The sequence below is a fragment of the Colius striatus genome, chromosome W (assembly GCF_028858725.1).
Source record: "Colius striatus isolate bColStr4 chromosome W, bColStr4.1.hap1, whole genome shotgun sequence".
In the NCBI taxonomy this organism is placed as follows: Eukaryota; Metazoa; Chordata; class Aves; order Coliiformes; family Coliidae; genus Colius; species Colius striatus.
Window position 1 is genome coordinate 41,494,506 of NC_084789.1, and position 22,093 is coordinate 41,516,598.

Genomic DNA, 22,093 nt, shown 5'->3' on the forward strand with positions numbered 1-22,093 from the left:
AGCAGTGTGGCCTCAAAACGACCACTGAGAAGACAAAGTGCTGCAGGTAATGTATGCCAGGCTGCTCTGCTCTGCTTATCTAAGCTACTTGTCTTTCCAAGGCAGCTACTGATCAGTCTCTTGTAAGGAAACCCCAAGGATTTCTGTGGGCCTTGCTGTAACCCTACCTTTGTGTCAGAGAGGTGAAATGTGGAACAGCAGTGCACAACAAAAAGCTCAGCAGGTCTCTTTTGCTTCAAACTACCTTCACACTTGGAACAGACTCAGAAATGAGCCTGGCTTGGGCAGTAACCAACCACCCAGCTGAGACAGTGTTACTGGTGCAAATGGACCCTCATTATTTGTAGGCAGGTTCAAGTTCCCCTCCTGAACACTGACCCAACAGGGTGACACACATTTCAGCACGCCACAAAGCTGGACAAGCAGGGCTTTTTTCCCCCAAGCAAAGCATGATTGCTTCATTGCTTAAATCCTTGTGTGACTAGAGAGTGATGCTGGGTATGTAGGGAGGGTCTGAAGGCTCATCCTCTGCCAAGTCTGCCTCAGGTCACTGCAATGGATGAAAAGGAGCTAAAAACATCAGTTCCTTTAAAACTAATCACCAGTACCCAAGTTCTTTTTACCAATGAGAAGATGCTGCTGCTCTGGCTGTTGTCAAGATGCTTTTCCTTCAGGTCACTCTTCCTGCTCTCCTGCTGCAATACTCCTTTTATACCCCAGAGGGGTGGTTGCTTTCCCCGGGTTTAATTCCACAGCACCTCTAGATGTTAGAATGAAACCCCTCTCAGCCTTGCCAAGCTGGTGTGAGTCCCCCTGTTAACCAGCCCAGGGTTTTAAACAGGAGTTGGCATCACCAAGGTGCATCCCCACGCTGGAAGAATGCCACACAAGCCAGTCCTTGCAGCTCCTGAAGAGGTGCTGTCACTGCACTCGGGTTTCAAGCACCTCCATGGCACGGTTTAGATGAAGCAGGCTGTATCAGGTATCAGGACTGTACCACTTGGCCAATGGAGCCCTTTTTCCCAATCCAAGGTGAAGGGATGAATTTCTGCTCTTAATTGAGCACACAGTTCATCCCAGTGCTCCAGCAGACACTGCCCTGCTGTGAGGATGCCTCTTCAGGCTCCCTGAGGGAATTCACATTATCATATCCCACACTTAATACCCAGGAAAAACAGAAACCAGACTCTGCAATGCCATACTCTTGGTTTGAAGCTGTTACCCACTGCTGTCTTGCCAGATCTAGTACTCTACAGCACACCCTCCAAAAGGCATCAGCACTTTAATGACTGCATTGTCAGAATTCAAGGCTGGGAACATCCAAAGCCCTCCTCTGAGCAAATCCATCTCTAGAGGAGCAGCACACTGCTACCTGCTGTACATTCACATCTCATCTAGCAGCTTCAAATGGTCAAACAGGTCAGGCTGCCACATGAACTCCTGTTATTTACTGTGCAGTATGAAGTGTCAGGTAGATACCACAGCACATCCCTGCCTCAGGATGAAACCCAGTTACACACAGGTGCTGAAGCCAGCTTTCTCCTGCAGGCCACAGGCTTTGGGAAGGGTTTCCTTTGTACAATTCCTTTGACACAGCCCATTATTTCCTCACCTGTTTTCAGCCACTTGACAGGACACAGATTAAAATGCACACACATGGCACCTCAGCAGTCTCCAAAGCTGTACTAGGTTAAAAGCAGAACCAAACTGGGAGCCATCCATATCCATGCATCCCTTTCCTGGTTTAACAGCAGCCCAATTCCTGCTCTGGGGTCACTCCAAACTGGGCTCCTTGATGCCAGTCACGGGGTGGGTTTATTGCTCACTGTTTTGGTGGGCACAGGAATCTTAAGCACTATTCCTGGGGCTATAAGGAACACAGATACACTGGGGAAGCTGAAAGTATTAACCACAAACAAGAGCACTGCAGTGAAAGTGTGCTGTCAACACTCAGTTACCTGCTTGTGAGCATGATCATAGGAGTTGATGTGGTTGTCAAACTCTTGGTGCTTTTGGTACTGCTTGTCACAGAGCTCACAGTAGAAATTGGCTCGGAGGTCTTCCAAAGCTTTGGCAATGGCCTTCTCTTTATCAACATAATCCTGCAAAGTGAACAAGAAAACATTGCTCCTGTTAAAGCTGCTGTAAAACAAGCTGGAGGACAATGAACTAGTCCTTTAAGGAAACCCAGTCCTGAAGAAAACACACTGATGATTGCATTTATGAAGCTGACCAGTCTCTGCAAATTACAAGGTACAAAGGGTAACTTTGCAAACACCACCAGCCATGCTCCACTCAGCTCCCTAACACACCATCACCTTGCCATCAGCACAGGTATCAGGAAAAGGAGATGGCTCCAAAAAAAGCAATCTAGTGCAGTGTTGTGGCTGGCTGAGGAGAGCCTGCTGGAGTGTCTGGGAGAAAAACAGCGGGTCAAAGCTACCACAAACAAGCTGGCAGCTGCCTGCTCACAGGGCATGCACAAAACAGGCACCAAACCAAGGACCATCACTGCTTTTGGAACCCAGCCCCAGAACTTCAAGTGCTGACACTTCCTTCATTTTGAGGGACAGGAGGTAGCTGCTTGATCTCAGTTTGCCTGCAAGTCAGCAGGGAAGAACTCAGCTGTGTGGCTGGGAAGGCACACGGGGAGCTTGCCTCACTTGAGCATCACTCAACAGTCACTGAAACCTTCCCAGGAGCAATAACTGAGCTCAGAGACAGGGACTACACTGGCAGGAGGCACAGGTAGCTGCTGTTTCATAGAAGAGGGGAAGGGAGATCAGCTTAGAGGTTGCAGACACTGGTTTTTATCTGATGTAATTCACCATTCGTGTTGGTGCAAAATCAAACCTCAAAGCAAAGGGGAGGTGTTTAAATTGGCCACATCGTCCCCTCTTTTGCTGAGAAGAAAAGCAGAAGTGTTAGGGTTGGCAGTGGCAAAAAGCTCTGGGGCTCTGTGGAAACCCCAGTCCCTCAAGTGGCTCTGAGGGCTTGAAGTCCTCCATGAGCCCCAGGGCACAGGCACGGCTGGTGCAGAGCTGGGGGCTCTGGAACACACTTGATGCTGAGACACACACAGACACAAACACACCTCAGGGCTGAGCAGCTTCTTCCTCTAGCCAGGTCCTTTTAATTAGAACCCCACCAGCAAAACTGATCCAGCATGAGCACTCCTCAGGAGGAAGCTGGGGAGGGTTTACCTGAACTAGAGGGCAGAGTTTATGATGCTGCACACTAAAGGCCAGAAGCTGAGCTCCAAAGCATGCTGTGTTAACATTGGCCATACCCTGTAGAGCAGTTTGCCAGCTCTATCCTGACTAGAATAAAGAGCAATTATGCCTGTCAAAACAACCTCAGAGTTTAAGAGCTTCCACCTTCAAAACAAACTTCCCAGGGGACAATTCCTGGTGCTAACAAGAGCAGGGAGCAACATTTCACAAAGATACACTGGCAAGGCTTTTTTTCCCCTTCTCTTTTTGTTTCAGGTTTGGTTCAAGGCAAGATGGTTCATCTCCCAGTTACCACATCAAAATGACATCACAGTAACCTTGCTGAGCACGTGTGCTAGAATGCAAAAGTCACACAACAGCATGCCAGCACCCAGAGTGTGTGAAACAACCTGCTGCTCCAAGGTAGCCCCTCTACACCATCTAAACTGAGGAAAACAACAGATATACTTCCAGTTCCTGCTTCCATCTAGTACCACAGGCCCTTGGCAAGGAGAAAAAAACCTACCAACACAACTATTTAGAGGTTTGAGCCTGAAGCAGGTCCCCAGGAAGACAAGAAAGGAAAACAGAGCAGTGGGGGATCTGCAGAACAATGGCATTTAAAGTTCCTCTGAAAGGCTGCACAAGCTTCCTGCCCATGGCCAGGCTCTGTCTTCAGAAAGCATCCCGTGGCTAAACAATGAAAACACAGCCACTGGAGTGATCAGGAGCTACACAAAAGAAGGGAATTAAAGAACATTTCTTGGTTGCTTCTTGGTTGCAGAGTTGTGGGAGATTCCTTTGAGGCTCCCTGAATGGCTAATCAGGATGCAGCCAGAGCTGGCAATTGCATAATGGGCTCCTGCAGAGCAATGGACAAAAATGATGCTTGCAGAGATTTTTCACAGATTAATCCAGAAATGCAAGAGCTCAATGACAGAGCATGCTAATAAACACACAGCTGAGCTGGGAGAGACTGCTCCTGCTCCACGAGTTCCTAGAAACAAACAACTGTGCTGGATAAGGGCAGGGAGACAAAAGTCTGAGGGCAAACTGCATTTGAAAAGGCAACTGCAGCCCCCAAGAACTTTAACAGACCTGAAACAAAACCTCACTACATGCAATCCACCCAACAACTCCTACCAGCCCTCTGAAATGAAGAAATACTTTGTGCTTGACAGCTGCTGCTGTCTGAGGATGGCCAGCATTGCAGCTGAGTCCTGGCTGCAGAAAGGCATCCAGCCTTTTGGCCACCAACAGCACAGCCTGGGCTGTGAGCAGCAGGTCACCCCACAGACACAGCCAAGCCTCCCCTGCCTGGGCTGTGAGCAGCAGGTCACCCCACAGACACAGCCAAGCCTCCCCTGCCTGGGCTGTGAGCAGCAGGTCACCCCACAGACACAGCCAAGCCTCCCCTGCCTGGGCTGTGAGCAGCAGGTCACTCCACAGACACAGCCAAGCCTCCCCTGCCTGGGCTGTGAGCAGCAGGTCACCTCACAGACACAGCCAAGCCTCCCCTGCCTGGGCTGTGAGCAGCAGGTCACCCCACAGACACAGCCAAGCCTCCCCTGCCTGGGCTGTGAGCAGCAGGTCGCTCCACAGGAGATGAACAACAGAGAGGAGAAATATCTTCAAGGAGAAGGTGCACTTGGACACATTCAGCCCCAGCTGTGTAGCCCTGTTTAGAGAGCATGCTTCTCCTTTAAAGTGTGCCAGAAGAGATCATTTACTGCATTCAGCTCCCAACTAATAATTAGCTTTAAAAGTAACTACAATGGCTTTTATTTTTAAGTGAACAAACATAACAGCAATTCACTTCCCAAGGCAGGCCAGGTCTCAGCACATGCCACTCCACGCCAACACCATGGATCACTGCAAAGACACCAGTCTTTGCCTTGCACAAAAGGCCCAGAGGTTTTGTGAAGCCCATGGAAAAGCAGGTAGACATGTATTGAGCTGAATGCTGCCTGAGCAACTCTCCCAGAGACACAGCTCATCCATTCCTCCAAACTGGAGCCACGTCCTGACAGGGACTGGGACAGGATTCACACAATGGTATCATGAGCTGCTCATTGCTTGCTCCACAACACAAGGTCTACTCCACCTTGACAAGTGCCCATCTGACCTCTGCAGCTGCAGGTTTGTGTGCTGACAATGTGTCAGGTTCACTAGGAACAGAACAGGAGCAAAGCAGACAGAGGAAACCCTGTTGCTGTCCCTCAGCTCTTACGCAGCTACACAAACATCAAGGTTAACTCCAGGGAGCAAATAACCAGCTTGCTAGGATATAAATCAGCACATAACCAGGAATCCTTAATTGCTGCTACCATTCCTGCTGCCCAAGCCCTGCCAGAGGAAATCCCCTCCCACTCAGCCCACAGGAACTGGGATGTTCAGTACCTTGTACTTCTGCCTCAGCTCCTCGGTGTCTTCCTTCTCCACCTCCAGTACCCGCCTGCGCTCGGTGGCATCTTCAGCATAGTCCAGCTTTGTTGGGAAGACAGAAAGCAAAAGCAGGTGTGCAATTTTTCCCATCAACACTGTGCAGTACAGAGCCCAGCAGCACGCAGGGCTTCAGCTGAGGTTTGAAACACAATCTTTGCCTGTTGCGCTTCTCTTTCCCTACTGTGTTACCCCAACTGAAAACCCAACCGAATAACTTTGTCATCCCAACTGAAACGGTGCACTGATCCTGACAAGGTGAAGGCTCCCAGCAACCCATCCACTGCTGGCAGCAGCCTCAGCTTTGCTGAGTGAAATCACAAAGCCCAGGCACTCTGGATCGTGCCCAGACCTGGGGCTAAACTCGGCATGGCTGTGCGGGGAAGGGTCTTCTCGCTGTGCTGATTTAAGAGGAAGCTCTTTTTCACTTTTGAAGCCCAGACCCGTGCTTTTCTATCTCCCTGAGGGCCATGCAAGGAGTGAGGGGTGCAGGGCAGCAGCTGGCTGAGCTTACCTCCATCTCCATCCTCCCCATGCCCATGACATCATACTTGACGACGATAGGGATGGGATCTGTCCTCCCTGCAAGAGGAACACAACACGGGAGGTGAGCGGCCGCGCTGGCACCACCGCTCGCTTTACACATTGGGTTTGGGTGGTTAGAGATCTTGCCTTGGAGTGCAGAGACCAGAAAGCTACAGTGAACCAAACACAAGCCATTCTCACAGCTTACAGCCAAAGCTGCTCCTGGGCTCCAAGCTGCCTCCAGTGAAACACAGCCCAGTACTGACAACGGGCACTTTTGGAACATTAACTGCTCACGCCAAATATTCCTGTGCCTCATGTTCAAGCCTGACAAGTCCTGGGGCAGGGCCTGAACAGGACTTGAGAAATGAACCTTCCCCTCTACGCTTCCACCTCAGGCAACGCAGACTCCTCAGCTCCTGATGCAAGTGAAAGAGCTGTTCAATACACTTGACTGCTCTGCAGCGTTCATAAGTGATGAGGATGCTCCTGTGAGAGCCGTGGAAGCCTCCCTCCCTCCCTCCCACCGACTTCTGCCCCTTCCCAAGGGGAGGGAAAGCTGACTGAGCAGCTTCTTTTGCCCAGCCCAGGCCTGATGGTCAGGCCCCTGCTTCCCCTGCTCCAGCAGAGATGCTGCAGCCCTGGCTGTGGCCCTGTAAGCTGTGAAAAGGACTCTAGTTGCGAAGAAAATTGACTTGGAACTAATCGAAACTATGCTGGAGAGTTTATTTTTGTTGGAAAACAAAAAACCATATCTTTAATCCACTCATAACCAGCCAAACAAAGCAAAATGGGGCAGACAAGCACTTTACTACCACAGCTTTTGATCTGGTTGTCGAATTGTTGGTGTTGTTGTTACATCACAACTGGCGCTGTGGGTTGTGATGTAAAGCCACGGTACTTACCTTCCCCGCTGCCAACCCCTGAGGGACAAAACACAAGCTTTACTTCCCTTCTCACCACTGCCCTTGGGTTTTGGTGTAAACAACTGGTTTGTTATACACACATACACATCTATTATACCTTTGGGCTACAAGATCTCAAGGTGTGCAAATGATGCCAGACAGATTGCACTGGTGTGAGGTCTCAAATCGCCCGGGAGAAGCTGCAGAGGCTTTGGCTTCTCCCAGCTCCAATCACAGCTTTCCCATCTCCTGCACAAGTCACAGTCTCCAGGCTCCACCAGGCCTGCCAGGGAAGCTGCTCTGCTCAGCCTTGGGGCTTTTTCCAAGCACAGAGGCACGTGGTTGTCCCTCAGAAACGAGCCCCTGGAGCGAATTGGGTGGCGTCACGGATTTGATGGGCAGATATCTGCCGAGCCCAGGAGGACTCTCACACTGATCCAAGACAACAGCTTTGACTTTGGGTGCTTTAGGTGTTTGCAGGTGTTTCTCTTATGCCCAATGGTATAATAAAGTAAGCAGTGACTGCAATTTTTAGCAAAAGGACCAAATTAAAGGCAGGTTATAAAGATGACTTCCTGAGTGCAACATCACTTTCGTAAGGTGTCAGCCAGGGGTTTAGTGGCCAGGGCTGAACCCAAATGGAATGGCTGCCAGCAGCTGCCAACAATTAGGATTTATCATCTCTTTTTGGTTTGGTTTTTGGTTTGGTTTTTGGTTTGGCTGGTTGGATTTCTCCAGCAATGGAGCTCTTTCCTCCTTGCCCCGGTAAAGCCCTGTGTACAGCCAACGCAGCAGCACTTTTGCCTTCTGAGGTGTTTGGGTTTGTTTTGTCTTTCAGAAGCTATTTGGAAATTGCAGTAGCAAGTGCTAGTGCCCATGGTGTTGGGGGGGGGGGGGGGGGAATAAATCAAGTTTGGACAGTATTAGAAATTGACATTGGAACTGATTTTGGCAGTTGTAACACAAACAGAAACATCCCTTCTTAGCGATACCCTTTAATGAACGAGGATCAGACAAGTGTGCATAAAGAAAGGAAAGGAAAGGAAAATGAAAGACCAAGCAGAAGGATGATGGCTACAACAGAGAAAGTAAGCCTAACATATTGGTGCACTGATGACAAAAGGAGTAATTCAGTCTGAAAAGAAAAAATTACCACTGCTAAGTTTACCATCACCACAACAAGTCCAGGATCATAACGCTGTAAAAAAGAAACACCATCTGTTAGGCAGAAACCATCAGGGGCACAAAACAGGCCGTTTGTAGGGTGGGTTACAAGATATACCACAGTAATGAGAGGCTTCTTCCTCATCCCTCCACCCCATCACCACGTTTTGCCCCGAGGAAGGGGGGAGCACGTCCAGCTCGAGCAACTGTTACTTGTTTTCATAGCTGTGAGCACCATGGAATCATGGAAGGGGTTGGAAGGGAGCTTTAGAGATCACACAGCCCAACCCCCTGCTCAAGCAGCTTCCCCTGGCTCAGGGGGCACAGGAATGTGTCCAGAGGGGTTTGGGAACCTCCTGAGAAGGAGCCTCCACACCCTCCCTGGGCAGCCTGGGCCAGGGTTCCCTCAGGAGCACCAAAGGAGCTTCTCCTTACGTTTAAATGGGAATTTCTGTGTTCCAGCTTCATCCCATCACCCCTTGTCCTGTTGATACAACACAAAAAGTGCTGCCCCAACCTCCTGACACCCACCACTTAGATCTTGGTGACTATTAATGAGCTCCCCCTCAGTCTCCTCCAGAATCAACAGCCCCAGGGCCCACAGCCTTTCCTCAGATGCTCCAGCCCCCTCAGCATCCTGGTGTCAGAAGGGGATGAGCACCTGCTGACAGCCCAATTGCAAGGAGCCACTGAGGCACGCTCAGGCAGGTGGTGTCCAAGGAAATAAATCAGGATCTGAAGGCAATGACAAATATTTTGGGCCCAGGGGGCCTGGACACGAGGGGAAGGAACAGGCTGCAGCTGCCAAGGGCTAGCTCTCACCCTGCTGACTGCCAAGCAGGCTGGGCAGGAGATGGAGAACAGCCAAAGGGGAAAGTGAGACTTTAAAGTTCTCCTTTTAAAGAACTTCCTCAAGCAAATTTATTCCAGAGCTACTGTGCATGACAAGGGGCTCTGGAGCAGTGTGTAAACGTGGCTCTCCCACCCTGGGGGACTCCTGGGCTTGGGGTCCCTGCTGACCCTTTGCAGGTGACACTGACACACTCTGAATGAACAATCTGGGCTTTCAAGAGAGGCCCAGAATTGCCACAGCTCGGGGCGCTGTGCTGGCTCTGCCACATGGACATCAAACCTCCCACACAGTAAAGCACACAGAACACACAGGGCTGTGGCCAGCCCCCATCCCCCAGATAAATGCTTTGTTTTCTGAAACAGGCCACAAAGTGCACAGGTTACAAGCCCAGAGCAGGTTGTTGTATCAAACCACATCAGGGATAAAAAAACCTCTGTGGAGAGGAAAAAGTATAAACCTCCCGTGGGATGGGAGCAACAAAGAGCTTACACGAGAGTCACACCTTGCAGAAGCCCCTCTCTTCAAGTAAATTCAATGTTGAGTCATCTCCTTAATTCAGAAATGAAACCTCCAACCCTCCATGGGGGCATTTCCCCAGCTTGTGGAGAACTGCTCAGCCTCAGAGGGGCTGCAAAGCCACGTCCCTCGCCAGCAGCGGGGAGCAGGCGGCGGCCGGCGGCCCCTGGCTGGGCAGCCTTCTCCTAATTCACTCCTTTATAATTGCTCCAAGAGCAGATGATTTGGCCACCAGTCTTGGGGAAAGAGTTAATCCCAATGCCTCAGGGCTGTGCTGTGACACCCAGCCGTGCTGTGAGCAAGGGTGCTGCTGCCACAGCTGCCAACGCGGGGCATGTGCTCAGTCTCTGCACACAGCGGGTCGATGCTGCTCCGTGACTGAAACAGGACCTGCACCAGATGGACCTGCCATCTGAGCCTGTCTGGAAGCACTGCCATTGTCAATGCTAGGGCCTATTTTATCATTTGTGCAACAGTCAAAACAGCTTCCACAGCCAATCTGCAGACTCAGAACTCCTCCCTCCCTCCAGCAATATCACGCACTGCAACAGGCAGGAGACGTTTCCAAAGGTCTGTTTGGCAACAGAGGAAGGGCAGGATGCTCCCACTGAAAGAAACCAAAACATGTATCCCCCAAACTAAGCATGAAGGTAACTCAATCAAATATACTTCAGTACATACATACATACATACATACTGCATGTATGAGCACATACTTCAGTACACACAGCACAGCCCAGGGACACACTCAGCTCTGTTGGGGGGTGGGGAGGGAGGGAGGTGAGGAGGGGTCAGATTAGCACTTTGCAAGCTCTCAAAGCTTCCCTGGGTCTGTTGCATGCTTTGGGAGGCAGCAGCTCTCATGCAGAAGGGGAGAGATGAGGAAACCTGCTCATCCCTACTGGTGAACAAGCCCTGGCACACTCTGTGGTGCTCCTTCCTGGCTACAAATGACGCTGTGTTACCAGGCTCCTTTGGATTGCTGCAAGAAGCTAACAAACAAGGGTGACCTTTTGCCTTGGTCTCCCTTGGGAACTGAATTTGTGAGTTCATGCTCTTTCTGTCAGACTTCTGGAAGGGGTCACAAATAATCAAGAGATCCAAGCAAAGTCCAGAATGTCTGTCATCCTCAGTGACAAGCACTGAGGGCCCAGCGAGGAGAAACTGTTTTGCAAGGACACAAACTGCTCTGTAAGCTTCATCCTTACTAAGCACGAGAGAAAGGGCAAGGGAAAGACAAGGAGCAAACACCACAATCACATGGAAGACTTCAAACAGGGGCTCAAAGCTTCTTTGACACACAAGCCAAGGTTGACACTTGCAGAAGACCAAGTAGAGCTCCCTGAGCTTCTGCAAGAGCAAGCACATAAAGCCTGAGGCAAAACCCATCCCTAACTCAAAACGACAATCAGCAGCATTGAAGAACAACGTGGAGGATGTTAGAGCAAGAGCATAAACCTTGGCTGATCTAGAAGCAAGAGGAGAGGTAAGAGTCGTTGTCTAACTTCACCTTGGTAAGTGGAGAGGGCTGAAGAGCTGCCAGAGGGGAGGCAAGGCTGGGCATGACACATGAGCACTCCTCACTTCCCACACACTCATCTCTCCCCGTTGAATGAAGCTGCTTGAACACCAAGGGCAATAAAGCCTGAGACTAAGCCAAGAGAAGGCCCTTCCCTGTCAACACACGTGGCATTGAAAGAATAACCATTCACTGACTCCACACACTCAAAGCCATAAACTTATCACCTTGCATGTTCCAAAGAAAACAGAGCAACTGCTTCCCCCAGAGGGGACGGAGGCACCGAGCAAATCTTCCTCTGGCTCTGTGCTGGCGTGGATTTCCACGTGGGGAGGAAGCTGGCTGTGATGCCAGCAGCCCTGCAAAGCCACCTGCCACACATTTTGCCAGGCTGACTTCAAAGGAAGAGATTGGTCTTAAACCTAAGGCAAGGAGTGACACTGCAGACACAGCTCGGCTTCCCGTGGGGACACGTCGAGATACAAGATGAGACTGTTCACAGCTACTTCTTGGGCAAGGCTGCCAAACCATCCCCATGACTAAAGGCACCCTCAGACATTTTTCTCTCCCATATTGGCTTGTATTTGTTACAAAGCCTCAGAACCCAGAAAGCAGTGGCACAGCCCCTCATTTCCTCCCACTGCTTTGGTGGGGGCTCCTTGTTCTGTGCTCTGGAGGCCTGACAAACATCTCCTCTGTCTGCCTCCATGAGGTCAGGGGATGCAACAAATGGAAAAGATACATCAATATGTTAGCTGTAAGTCCTTTGGCCAACTGGTGACAGAGTCAGGATTCAAGACCTCTGGAATTCAAACCCTGAGCTTGTTTCTCCAAGGCACAGCTGCCAAGTGATGTTTGTGACTGATGTCAGTTGCTCCAGTGGTCAAAGCTCTGCTTGTTACTCCCCCTACATCTAAGGAAAGCAGCATCCAGAAACCATGGTGTGCATCACCCTCAGCCCCTGATGTGGGTTTGGAACAGTGACTTGCTGCAGCTCCAGCTCAGAAGGGAGCATTAGCACAGAGGCTGTTTGCTGCCTTAGCCACAGGATCACTTCTTCACCTGCAGGCTCTCTTCCTTCCTCCCCTCTGCACATCCCTCATTTCCTTCAGACAATTCTGTTCTTTTGCTCCACTCATCCCTTGCACCAAAGGGAAAACAAGAGCCTGTCTGAACAGATTCAGTGAAGAACGTGCCAGCTCAGAACTGCACCGTGCTGTGACTGAAGGGGGGAGTGCTGCCTACATTTATCAGCACAGAATTTGCAAGTCAGACCACAAATCCTCTTGTGCCTTTTTTTCTTTCCACTGAAAACCACACAACTGAAAGAGTTAGATGGCAGAATTGGGTTCTAGCAATCTCTAATCAGCCTCACATACCCGACTCTTCCACTTCTGTAGGTACTTTACAGGCTCATGAAAGGATAAAATAAACCCAAAGCTCTGCTGGGCACACTTTGAACTGCCACCAGTACAACTGCACCAGGAGTTAGCAGCACACCTCCCCCAACAGGCACAGCAGTGCCTTGGCAAGCTGCAAAGGGTTTATTGGCTTGAGCCTGAATGGAAGGGCACAAGGAGGCAGGGAGGGGTTTGGAGCTTCCCACAGCAGCGAGCAGGGCTCTGACTGCAGCCTCCACCCTGCCAGTGTGACATCGGTGGGAAGATTCAACCAGCCTTTCAGAACACTTCTGCTGAAATGATGCCAAAACTTGGCTAAAAACAGAAGCTCAAGGAAGTTATTACTGAAGAGGAATCAGGGGACAGAAGGCATTTCATTTGGACCACAGGCTACAGGTTAATGTAGTGCTGCTTCACCAACTGCCCCTGAAGGGACTCCCCCTTTCTAAACACAGCCACCTCCTGCCTTCTGCAGAACTGAGGTGACCCAAGCCCTGCTGCCAAACAGCATCCCACAGGGTGCTGCCATCCTCCTGGAAACTTCACTTGTTCTCACACCCAGTCACACTTTCATCATGACAACAATCAGTCCCCTCCAGACACCCGAGGAGCAAACTTCATGTGGCAAGTTCCAAGGCTCCATTCCAGCTCTACACTAAACCCCTGCATCACCTGAACTGTTTGGCTTGACAACAGGAACACTTCAGAGTACTCATGCTGTGACAAAAACATACATTACCTGCCACTGTAGCAAGAGACAAGGTTCTGAATCACCTCCCAGAAGACCAGGGTAATCCCAGCCCTGGGAATACCAGGGGAATGTCAATTAAATCAGTGCTTTTAAAGGTATGGAATGGGATGCTACACAGTGTGTGGTGGAGGGAAACTCAATGCAGCTGCTTTCTGTGCAGGGTGAGGAGCTAAGTATGAGCTGGACCTGTCCACCAAAGCTGGTGAATGCTTCCTGCAGGTCACAGAGGGGTGAGGGTTGGAAGGGGCCTCTAGACATCATCTAAGTCCAACCCTCCTTCCACACAGCCAGCAAAGCCCAGACAAACCTTGTGAGCTGCCTGCTCTGTGCCCTCCCAACTGCCTCTTATTTGCAGCAAGCCATCCCTTCAGAGCTGCCCACCCTTCTCCTCCTCACACCCCCCACTGTGAATTAACTCAGCAGTACCAGGACAGGGGCATTAACCTGCCTTGAACACCCACTTGCTTGCTCCCAGCTGCCAGGCTTGCCCTGTCCTTACTTAGCATCTGCTCCCCACCACACGCCCACCAGTCCCACCTCAGCCCAGAGAGCCATCAGGATCTTTGGGCATGACTCCTCAGTTGAGCTAGATGACTGAGTCAAGAGAGCCAAATGAACACACCAGCCCACCTGAAATGCCAGGTTGTTTCACTGGGTGTCCTCTTTGTTACCCTCCTTCTGATAGGTGAAGTCACATATTCCCCCTAACAGTGTTTGTGTTTCCCAGGGACAGCATCCACATACTCCCTTCAGCTTTCCCTCATCTGATTAAAGGAGATAAAACTACTGTTTTTAGTCCTGCACCTGTATCTCTACAGTACTAGTACCTCATATTGAACACCAAAGCCCAAAAGCAGGTTTTCAGCACAATTATCTTCTCCTTAAACAAGATCTGTCCAAAACCTGAGAACGCTGGGAAAAGCTTACACAAATCCTTCCACATCTATGATCCAAATGGTACCACTTCTGCATGCTTTTAATACTTTACCTGAACATGAAATCCTCCAACAGGAATCATGAGAGTATTGGAATTCAAGACTTCACTCAGCCCTCTCACTCCTCTTCTGACTTGGGTGACTCCTGTGACTTAGCCCTCTGTCCCATTCAGCACAGGACTCCACACGAAGGTCAGCCAGTGTTTTTAACCACATCTGTTGTTAGCTTGATTTTTCAGTAGCCCACAGAACTCAACATCACCAATTATGTGTGTTCCCTCCCTCCCACCCAAGAGGAAACAGCCTCCAATCATCATTTTCTCATTTGTTAGCCCACAGCCATCACACACACCACAGAAAAGTGGTTCCCAAAGCCACACTTGTCCAGGTTAAACAAGATCCCTGTCACTGGCAACCCTCTCTTCTTCTTCTTCTTCATGTTCCTTTGCCCTTAGCAAGCTGGAGCTTCATTTCCAAATATAACACAAGTTGTTTGTGGGGGAAAAAGAAAGGGGTGAAAAAACCATGAGGAGAAGAGATGAGCAGAGGAGTGACTCTGCTGAATTCCTTATGAGCCTCCCTGGGCCAGCATCCTAATGCTTGCATGGCCAGGAACGGCCAGCACTGGCCCTGCCTCATGCTCCACTCATCTAAAATAAAGCACAAGATGCAGATGTGTTCCAGCTCAGCTTCTCTTTGACCCCTGTGACGTTAAACAGATGGATGACTTGCTTTCTTACCCAAGCAGCTCAGCTCTTCCAACAGCTCCACTCGTTAAGGAGAGTTACAGCCCCCAGCAGCTGCCCCCGTAGGCACAAAGCCACTCTGCTGCTGGAATTCTGCAGAGAATGAGCCAATCTGCTGGGTACCTTTGTACCACACCAGCAGATTTTTACTGACAGCAGTTTGCAAGTGTGAATTGTAGGCTGCTCCAGCTCCCACCCAGAGAAACAGCTCAGCACTCCTGGCGCTGGGTGACACGGAGCCGTCCCCGTGGTACAGCCCTGCTGCCACATCTGAGCAGTCCTCACAGGAGACATGAGCATTTCTGACTGGCATGTGTCATGTAGTATAACATTTAGATTCACTGAAACCACACAGGAGGCCCCAGTTCAGACAAACAGCTTGAATTCAAAGCTATCTAGCAAAAGTAAGCACGCTGAACTCTATCTCCTGTTAATTGGAAGCCAACTGCAGGGAAAAGGGAGGAATGCAACATCAATTCCACACATGTAAGCCAAAATGTAGGGGTTTGAGGGTTGCAAAGGCCTTCTGCAGGGAGGTCACACATCCCATCCACAGCCAAAGACTCCTTGGAGTGGTTCTGCTCCTGCTGTACCTCTTAACCTCAGGCTGCTGAAGGCTTTAGGCCCCAGCACAGCAGGGAGCAGGAGGAGTTAATGACAGATGCTCCGTGTCTGCTGTTCCTGCATCTCTTAGAAACCTCTCCTGGTCTTTTCTGAGGAAGAAAGGGAAAGAACTGTTGTGTTTTGCTCTCCAATTGTCAGTGTACACCAAGTGGCTTCGCTCTTTGAGCTCCCAGAGTAAGATGAAAATTGGATGCAAATGTTTCCCTTCCTGGCAGTTTCCATTTGGATTTTGGACAATCTACGATTCACATAAAAAGGTCACTGGGTATGGAATGGAACACTCCCAATGTGACCATCACCAGGGACACAGCTAGAGCCTGAGAGGGAGTGTCTGTGATGTCTGTGTGGAGCAGCAGCACTGCTCTGCATCCTCTGTCTGCTGGGGCAGCCATGGGGCCTGTTTGTGCCTCTGTCAGATGCACAGGGTGCTGCTTCCCTTCTGGCAGCTGATCAGCACCGTACCTCCCCAAAGCCTGCAGTAGGAACCTTTCAGCACCTACCTGGGTTAACCTACACAGGCTGTTTTCACTCCTACATTTCTACTCAAAGCCAGAAGCTGCAGGAAAGCCCTCAGAGCCCATACCCACCATGTGTCTGTAGCTTCTGGCCACTTCAAATCACCAGAGCTTCAGTAACACGCAAGTAAGAGCCACGGTACAGCCTCAGTGCTTTGAAAGGCACAGTGGGGAAATCTACAGCAGGACAACTGTCAGAATGCAAATGCTGCTGAGGCCCAGGGACTGCCCAGGACACAGTGGCATCACCCTCTTGCCCCAGACTCAAGACAGTCCTCTGCTGCTCACTCCATCGGGTCAGTGCCCACACCACCTCGTGGCACGGGGCCCCTCGGGGCTGTGCTTTTGAATCCAGCCGGCAGAAGGCTTTAGCTTCTTTCAAGTCTCCGTATTTCCACACTGCTTGACTCACAGAGGCAATAACAGGGGCACCCAAAAAGAGAAAACACACCAAATTACACATCCAGTGAAGGCCACGACAAAAGCAGAAGCCCAAGAGGTGACAGGTACAACTGGGTCCTGAGCACTGGCACGGGACGCGAGGGGGATGGAGCAGTGCCATGCATCAACCACAGGACTCCCGAGGGAACCGTGTTAGAGGAAGCAAGAAGCATTAACCACCAAGGCAGTCCTGTCTGAGCAGTTAGAATGCCTCAGTCCAAGAGATGAGGAATGTGCCTTCCCAGAGCCTAGAGCCTCGTTACCTCTCGGCCGTCCTCCACAGCCCAGAAACACTTATCTCTAACGGGCTCACTGTAGGGGCACTGAAGTCCAATTACAGGCTCCCAGGTCTTCAGACTAAAGCTATGGGAACATGAGTAAATGACTCTGAGGAACTCATGAGTGTGCTTGAGTTTCCAACACTTCAAGAGGCTTCTACAGAAGCCACCTGGGCACAGTGTTTCATGAGAAATCCCGAGTGCCCTGACTGGCAGGGTCACGGCAACAGGCACTGACAGGAAACACCACTCACAGTGTGTGCCAAGGCAGCATGGTTGTGTGCTGGCATCCTGAGCAGGGCACACCAGGAGCTGCTGGTCAGGGCAGGGGCTAAAGCCAACCCCATGACCTGGGCAGCACTGGCTCAATTGAAATCACAGTATTTAGTGTCACGGGAAGAATTTAGGCTCAAGGTGCATCGGTTCAAGTGGCACTATGGTGTCCCAAGGAGACTGGCTAAATCCCTCACAAATGGATGTAAGAGCTAAGTCAAACCCCTGAAAGCCCCCTGGACAAACTAAAAGTGAGCCTCTCCCATCCATGAGAACCTCTGCCACCACTTCCAGTCTTCAGTGGGCCCTTTTACTCGCCTTCTAATGGCTTCTGACACCACTGCGAGACATGCAGACAGGTCATCCTAACTAGCTGGTGGTTTTAATTCTGCTCATGTCAAAGCACCCAGCCAGCAGAATGTCATTATAGTTTTAGAAGCTGCACAACTACCTGTTAGTAAAGTAGGCAGTTAATTCACCTCCCTCCACAAAGGCCAAACAGGGCGGTTCTTACACGTACACGACACACACGCACCATGTCTAACCTGTACCAGCGAGGGAGGCAGCAGCTTCCGCTTGCAAACTGCTAAATATGAGACTCAACAACAGTGCATTTGTTTGGATTATATTAACAATGGAAAGACCAGCCTAATCTAGGAGCAAAAAGCAGGAATCATTTGGTTAAAGACCGAAGCTGGTGTTGAACGTTCCGGACGCAAGCGACTGCACTTACCCTGCAGCGACTTTCCCAGTCCCTGGCCCAGCTTCCAGCCATGTTTCTGCAGTAAGCGATGTCCAATATTGTCCTGACAGACAGAACAGAGAAAACAAACCAAAAATATTCCAATAATATATTCTTCCCTTCCCACTGACATTGAAACATGTGGATGAGCAAGAGGTTTTCTACATAGATAAGGCATGCAAAAAATAATGCTACAGAAAAGGCAACGTGTGCCCAGGAGAGGGGGAAGACAATGTCAAAAATTGCTGGCTAGAAATGTTTTCCAGGGGGAAGGGGGGTATCAGGGGAAGGTCACTTTCTGATGGTGTGCTGGGCAACTTTAGTGCATCACATCTCAAAGGAAAAAAATAACAACAACGACGACAAAAAAAAAAGAGCAATGTAGGAGAAAAGAAAGTGTACCAATAAAAATTGACAGTAAAAAGCAGGAAATCAAGCTATTGAGACAATCATTTCCATCACCTAGACAGCACCACTTCAGATTTGTTGTAGGGGGAGGGGTTTTTTTTTGGGGGGGGGATTTTTGGTAAAGAAAATCTACAATGTGTTTAGTCATTTTGTTTGTGTGTCAGGCTTTTGTCAGACTTGAGTAAGTTGTAAGTGCAAGACTGCCCCACCACTAGAAACCAAAACACAATCATAGCAAAATCCAGGCTCGACTTGATTGGGTTTTTTTGGTATATATGTATATATAGATATATCAACTAGCATGCAGCCAATATTAAACTGAAAATACAGTGAGGTTAGTAAACCAAAAGAAACAAAAAGAAAATCAATTAAATCAAATGAGCTCAAGCACAGACTGGGTGATGCATTTCACATGGAAACTAACCAAAATACTAAGATGTTAGAATGAAACAGGCCTAGCAATAAGTTACCAGCGAGGAACCATTAGTGCATGTAGGGGAAACAATAAGCATAATGTCTCATCTTCCTCCAAAACAAACACAAAAGCCTACTTTGGAATAGGTGGGAACGTACTGAGGCAGCAATTCGGCGTCAGCATTTGAAAACAGGGCTCTGAGTGCAACTCTTGATGCTTTTAGGCAACATTTCTTCCCCTTCCAAAACACAGGAGTGCTAAAGGCACCCTTGGGACCATCTGGAGCTGACAGCTTGTCCCTCATCCATTGCTTCACTAGCAGTGACTGACTGCCAGCTCCTCGAGGGACTCTCAGCTAGGACCTGTTCACCTCCCCATTGTTAAACAGAAGTCACAGAATCACAGGGTCTCAAGGGTTGGGAGGGAGCTGGGAAGCTCATCCAGTGCAACCCCCCTGCCAGAGCAGCACCACCTAGAGCAGGGCACACAGGAGCTCGTCCAGCTGGGCTTTGACACAGTTTGCAGAACTCTGGTGAATCAGCTTGAAAGACACAATCTTCCCAGAGCTATTGCTGCAGGGATGCCTTTCTCCTCAGAAAGATTCTGTCCAGGAGAACTTTCATGTCTTTTGTTGAATCCTGCCATACCACTAGAGCCAGATATTTAGCCTCAGTGTTTTTCAAGGCAACAGTGTGTGTTTTTGCCACGCTCTGGGCTCAGGCTCTCCCTCAGGATGGAATTAGGGCTACTTGAAAATAAACCAAAACACAAAAGGACAACTAAGGAAATGTCTGGTTGTAAAAGCTGAAAGCACAGAATGGGAGGGTTGGAAGGGAGCTTTAGAGATTACCTAGTCTAAAACCCCTGCTAAAGTAGGGCCACCTAGATCAGGGAGCACAGGAACGTGTCCGGGGGGGCTTGAAGAGCTCCAAGGAAGGAGCCTCCACACCCTCCCTGGGCAGCCTGGGCCAGGGCTCCCTCACCCCAACACTGTAACAGTTTGACCTTGTGTTTCAATGGAACTGTTTGTGTTCCAGCTTCATCCCATCACCCCTTGTCCTGGCACTGGATACAACAGCAAAAAAGTGCTGCCCCAACCTCCTGACACCCTCCATTGAGATCTTGGTCACTATGAATGAGCTCCCCCCTCAGTCTCCTCTTCTCCAGCCTGAGCAGCCCCAGGGCCCACAGCCTTTCCTCAGCAGGATCATGCTCCAATCACTATATCCAAAAAGAAGCCAAAATGAAGAGATGTGGATTCTTGGCCCAAAGCCCATGGAGAAGGGGAAGGCTGCCTGCTGGGAAGCAGGGGGATGACTTACCTGCTGCAGCCTGTTTCTCCAACAGCCACACCTGCACAGTCCTTCCTGCAAAAAGGGGCCCTGAGTTCCAGGGGGTCGTGGCTAAGGCACTGATTGTTGCACTGTTGGCACTGCAGCTGGAGCTGCCACAGCAGCCTTGAGTTTGGGTTTAAAAGCCCACGCTGACAAAAACGGCTGCTTGCTTTTCAGAACCACACACACACAGAGAAAAGGAGGAGTCCTTTGCAATCTTTGGCTAAGTGGAGATGAGACATTGTGCTGACTGCACCGTGGTATGAATGCACTAAAATAAAGACAGATGAAGCAGTATGCTATTTCCAAAAGCAGTGCAAGTGGAGTGAAAGCATTTCCATACGAACCTGGCTTTAAAAACTGGGCTGTCAAAAGAACAGTTAAATGTAACACAAAGTAAGAAACTGTCCAATCACTAATGGTAGTTTATTTTTTTTCTTGCTTTTGCTTTGTTTTCAATTCACTGCTTGCAAGTAATGTATTTATTAAACAAGAGTGAAAGCATAAAAGAAATTCAACAAGTCAAGAGCAGCTGGGAGATTCAGGAGCGGTGTGTTGTGACTGACACAGTGAAGGGGGAAACAAATGTTAAAGGGGGACAAAAAAAACCAAAAGAGAAGAATTTAGAAGGGTTATACACATTAGCACCACTTTTACAAAACCACTCAAGAGGATGGCCACAGGTTGCTTGCCAGCAATTGGAATTAGGCCTCAATATTGTCCTGCCCCAGTTCCCAGAAGGATGGGGCTCACCCTCGGTCACTTCCATTTGCTTGCTTCAGCACTGAATCTACCTCCTGGTTTTAACTGAAATGGGGCAGCTCCTGATTCACTGGTTAGGGGGAATGACTCTAAATTTTAATGCCAGCATCTGAGCTGGGACCTAGTCCTTATTCTGCTCGTTTCTAGCCCTGCTCAACCTCCCATTTCCAACGGCCACCTCGAGCCTCTCCCCAGAGCAGAGCAGCAGAACCGCTCCTCAGCAAAGGCAAAGCTGGCAGGCCAGGCCTGCCAGGCTGCCCCACGAGAGCCATTGCACAAAGCCTGGCAGCCTGAGGAGTAGCCAGGGCTATTAGGTGCAAAGTTTGCCACTGGGCAGCAAGTGTTGCAGCAGCTGGAATGGGTTTTTGTTACTGCTGAGAGCTGGCAGCAGCCTCCTCACTTTGACACTGTCCTCTTGCAGCTCCTTGTGTTACAGCACAACCAAAAACTAGTGAGGCAGCCAAAATAAATCTCCCCATTGGTGTTTGGATGAGCAGGTGAGTTCCCATTTACCATCCAAACTGCTCACACCAGCAGAACTGTCTGTCTGGGCACCCAGTGACAGAGCCAAGGCCAGACAGCAGCTGGGGGTGCTCAGCATAGTGCAGAGCAGCTCAGCAGGCTCTGGATGGAGCCATTTCCATCTCCTGGCATTACCATCACCCACTCTGGAGCTGCTCAGTAGCGAGCATTTCTGTTTACAGCTGGAGAACTTTGCATTGCAGATGAAGGGCAGCTTTTCTGAAAGCATGTGGGACATGTTTGCCTTCACCAAACAGCACCCTGGAAAAAACCTCATCCGAAGTGAGCTGCTCCAGCAGCTCCAACTGGCCTACTCAGCCCCCTGTCCTGATGCCCTCGTTTGCTTTCCATGGGTGTCAGCAATCCCTGAGCAGGAGCAAGCCCAAATTTCTGACCAAAAGTCCTGGCCAATAGAAAGGGAAAAGGCACAGATGGAAAGATGCACACCAGAAAGGAAAGGTTTTGCTGCAGTGGGTGCGCTGAACTGTGTTTTGGATACATCAAACCAGTAGTTTTGCCCAAACCCAGGTTTTCTGTAAGATGCCCAGGTGCCCACGTGGCTCTCTCAGCCTCAGCAGGAGCCATACATCTCTTGAGTGGCTTGTAAGCTGTGCTGACTGTGTATGGAGGAATCTATAAGCAAGGATTGGATGCTACTGGGTGAACCCATGCAAACAAGAGGTTGAAACAAAAAAGATTCCCAAAACAAAACCTAGAGCTCACTACAGATGACACAATGAAGGCCAGAGAGAAAAGCCAAATAGTAATGCTACACCATTCAGCTTCAAGAAGCACATCATTTGTAGCGCTG

At 49.8% G+C, this 22,093-nt stretch overlaps 1 protein-coding gene across 3 annotated transcripts in view; it reads right to left on the minus strand.

The window, feature by feature from the left end:
• LOC133628535 (G patch domain-containing protein 8-like) overlaps nt 1–22,093 on the minus strand; it is a 54,799-nt gene that overhangs the window by 13,592 nt on the left and 19,114 nt on the right. Inside the window, exons 2-6 of one of the 3 annotated variants that reach the window (XM_062016835.1) lie at nt 20,346–20,363; nt 17,833–17,905; nt 6,169–6,236; nt 5,613–5,699; nt 1,959–2,102 (exon numbers count right to left, since the gene is read on the minus strand). In XM_062016835.1, coding sequence (XP_061872819.1) covers nt 1,959–2,102; nt 5,613–5,699; nt 6,169–6,195 — 258 coding nt within the window. In that variant the 5' untranslated portion in view covers nt 6,196–6,236; nt 17,833–17,905; nt 20,346–20,363. Of the gene's footprint in view, nt 1–1,958; nt 2,103–5,612; nt 5,700–6,168; nt 6,237–8,237; nt 8,268–17,832; nt 17,906–20,345; nt 20,364–22,093 lie in introns of those variants that run through there. The other 2 variants (XM_062016834.1, XM_062016836.1) reach the window with 2 other exon arrangements.